Genomic DNA, 2,500 nt, shown 5'->3' with positions numbered 1-2,500 from the left:
TCTCAGCACCACGGCAGAAGCAGTTCAAACAAATCATAACTTTGCTGCTGCTGCTGCTGCTGCTGCTGCGGCTGCTGCTGCTGCTGCGGCTGCTACTGCTGTCGTTGTTGCTGCTGTTGTTGTTGCTGTTGCTGCTGCTGCTAGCACTCTTGATATCGCTGGTGCTGCTACTCCCATAAGAACCGACGCTGCGGCTGCTGCTGCTCTTGCTGCTGCTGCTGCTGCAGACAGCACATTGTATCCTAAACTCCTTCAAAGACAACCCGACGCCGCAGCAGCAGCAGCGGCCCCCGCAGCAAATTGCAGCAATTGCTGCAGCATCAGTTGAAGCATCAGCACCACGCCTGCGCACAAACCCTAAACCCTAAACCCTAAACCCTAAACCCTGAACCGTAAGCAGTGCAGCATAGACCCTCTACGCCCTATACCGTAAACTCAAAGTCGCAAACCCTAAACCCTAAACCCTAAACCCTAAACCCTAAACCACGAACCACTTGTGTCTGGAGTCTCTTCGAGATGTGCTTGGACCCGATGGGCGAACCTTCTGCACCGGTGCTGCTGCTGTTGCTGCTGCTGCTGCTGTTGCTGCTGTTGCTGCTGTTGGTGCTGCTGCTGCTGGTGTTGCCGCTGCAGCAGCTGGCGGATGTCTTCTAACATTGTTGTCTGCTCCTGCCGCTGCTGCCGCTGTTTCTTTCGGTGTTGTTGCTGCTGCTGCTGCAGCAGCAGGTGTATCTTTGCCTACAACAGGTGCTGCTGCTGCTGCTGCTGCTGCTGGCTTTGCTGTTGGTGCCGATATCGCAGCTGGGGCTGCTGCTGCTGCGCCTGTTGCTGCTGTTTTTGATTTCTCTTGCGTATTTGCTGCTGCTGCTGCTCGCGGAGATACACCAGGAGCCGCACGTGCTGCTGCTGCTGCAGCGGGGCCTGTTGCTGCTGCTGCTGCAATGGCAGCAGCAGCAGCAACAGCTGCATTTCGTGGGGAACGTTGCTGATGTGTATCTGCAGCTGCAGGAGCAGCAGCAGCAGCAGGTGGAGCTGCAGCAGCAGCAGCAGCAGCAGCAGCCGCAGCAGCGCCGCTTCTGCTGCTGCGTCTCGATGCAGCAACAAGTGCTGTGTCTGCTCCTGCTGCAGCTGTTATTGCTGCTGCTGATCGCTGCACACTTGGTGAACTCTTTGCTGCTGCTGCTGCTGCTGCTGCGCTGCGGGTGGTTGCTGGCCGTCGAGGTGGTGGTGGTGCTGCTGCAGCACTTGGATTTGCTGCTGTAGTTGCTGCAGCAGCAGCAGCAGCAGCAGCTGCTGCTGCTGCTGCGGCTGACCGTGTTGTTGCTGGTGTTGGAACAGGCCGAGCAACAGCAGCAACCTGCTGCCCACTGCTGCTGTTGCTGCTGCTGCTGCTGCTGCGCTGTGAAGTGGCAGCAGCACCAGGTGCTGCAGGCTCCGCATTTGCTGCTGCTGCTGCAGCTGCAGCAGCTGCAGCAGCTGCTGCTGCTGCTCGCTGCTTGGTTTGTCGCAGTGCAGGAAGCTCAGCAACGGCATTCTCCTGCTGCTGCTGCTGGCCTGCCGCTCCAGGAGTTGCTGCTGCTGCTCCACCTGCTGCTGCTGCTGCTGCTGGTGCTGCTGCTCCTGCTGCCGCTGCTGCTGAATCCCTCAAGGGCCTTTGACGCAAGCCAGGCCTTGACATTGGTGCGGAGAGCAGCAGCAGCTGCTGCTGCTCTTTCTGCTGCTGCTGCTGCTGTTCCTCTTTCTGCTGCTGCTGCTGTTGCTGCGGCTGCAGCAGCAGAGGGCTCAGCCTCCATAGGGAGGCTTGCCGCTCTCGGCACTGCTGCTGCTGCTGCTGTTGTTGTTGTTCCTGCTGCTGTTGCTGCTGTTGCTATTGCTGCTGCTGCTTCTGCGCTTCTCAAGTACCTCTGCAGCACTTGCTGCTGCTTCTGCTACAGCTGCTGCAACTGGTGCTGCTGCTGCGGTTGCTGCTGCTGCTGCTGCGCTGTTAGTGCGGCTCTGCAGCTGTTACTGGTGTTATTGATGCTGCTGCTCCTCCGCTGCTACTGTTGCTGCTGCTGCTGCTCTGCTGCTGCTGCAGGGGGAACGGTCGAAGATCGCTCGAGGGATCGAAACCCTAACGATGAGGGTTTAGGGTTTAGGGTTTAGGGTTTAGGGTTTAGCGGCAGCACAGGTGCTGCACGATTTGTCGACAAGCCACGGGAAAAAGGGCTTGCAATTGCAGCAATCCTTTATTCTGCTGCTGCTGCTGCTGCTGCTGTTGCTGCTGCTGCTGCTGCTGCTGCTGCACCTGTTGCTGTTAGAGTATGTCTGAATTAAAGCAGCAACAGCAGCAGCAGCACAGCTAAGGGTTTTGTTCGTCCTCTCTATAAAATAAGAAAATAAATAAAACTACTCTTGATGCACTCTCTGCAGCAGCAGCAGCAGGCCTTGCTGCTGCTGCAGCCCTTGCAGCAGCAGCAGCAGCAGCAGCAGCAGCAACAGCAGCAGCATGCTGCTGACT

The 2,500-nt window shown here is 57.8% G+C and overlaps 1 protein-coding gene across 1 annotated transcript in view; it reads right to left on the bottom strand.

Annotated features, from left to right (window-relative positions):
• The window catches only part of EAH_00032960 (Zgc:154057, related), a gene marked incomplete at both ends in the record, with an annotated part of 8,267 nt that extends 6,589 nt beyond the window's left edge, over window positions 1–1,678 (bottom strand). The window contains 2 exons of the mRNA XM_013395936.1: window positions 1–344; window positions 492–1,678. The exon at window positions 1–344 is cut by the window's left edge and continues 69 nt beyond it. Coding sequence (XP_013251390.1) covers window positions 1–344; window positions 492–1,678 — 1,531 coding nt within the window. The remainder of the gene's footprint in view (window positions 345–491) is intronic.
• Between the last annotated feature and the right edge of the window lie 822 nt (window positions 1,679–2,500).

This window comes from Eimeria acervulina, genomic scaffold, assembly GCF_000499425.1.
Source record: "Eimeria acervulina Houghton genomic scaffold, Eah_scaff324, whole genome shotgun sequence".
NCBI classification, from domain to species: Eukaryota; Apicomplexa; class Conoidasida; order Eucoccidiorida; family Eimeriidae; genus Eimeria; species Eimeria acervulina.
Note: the sequence above shows the minus strand (reverse complement) of the source record. Positions and strands in the feature narration are given on the sequence as shown.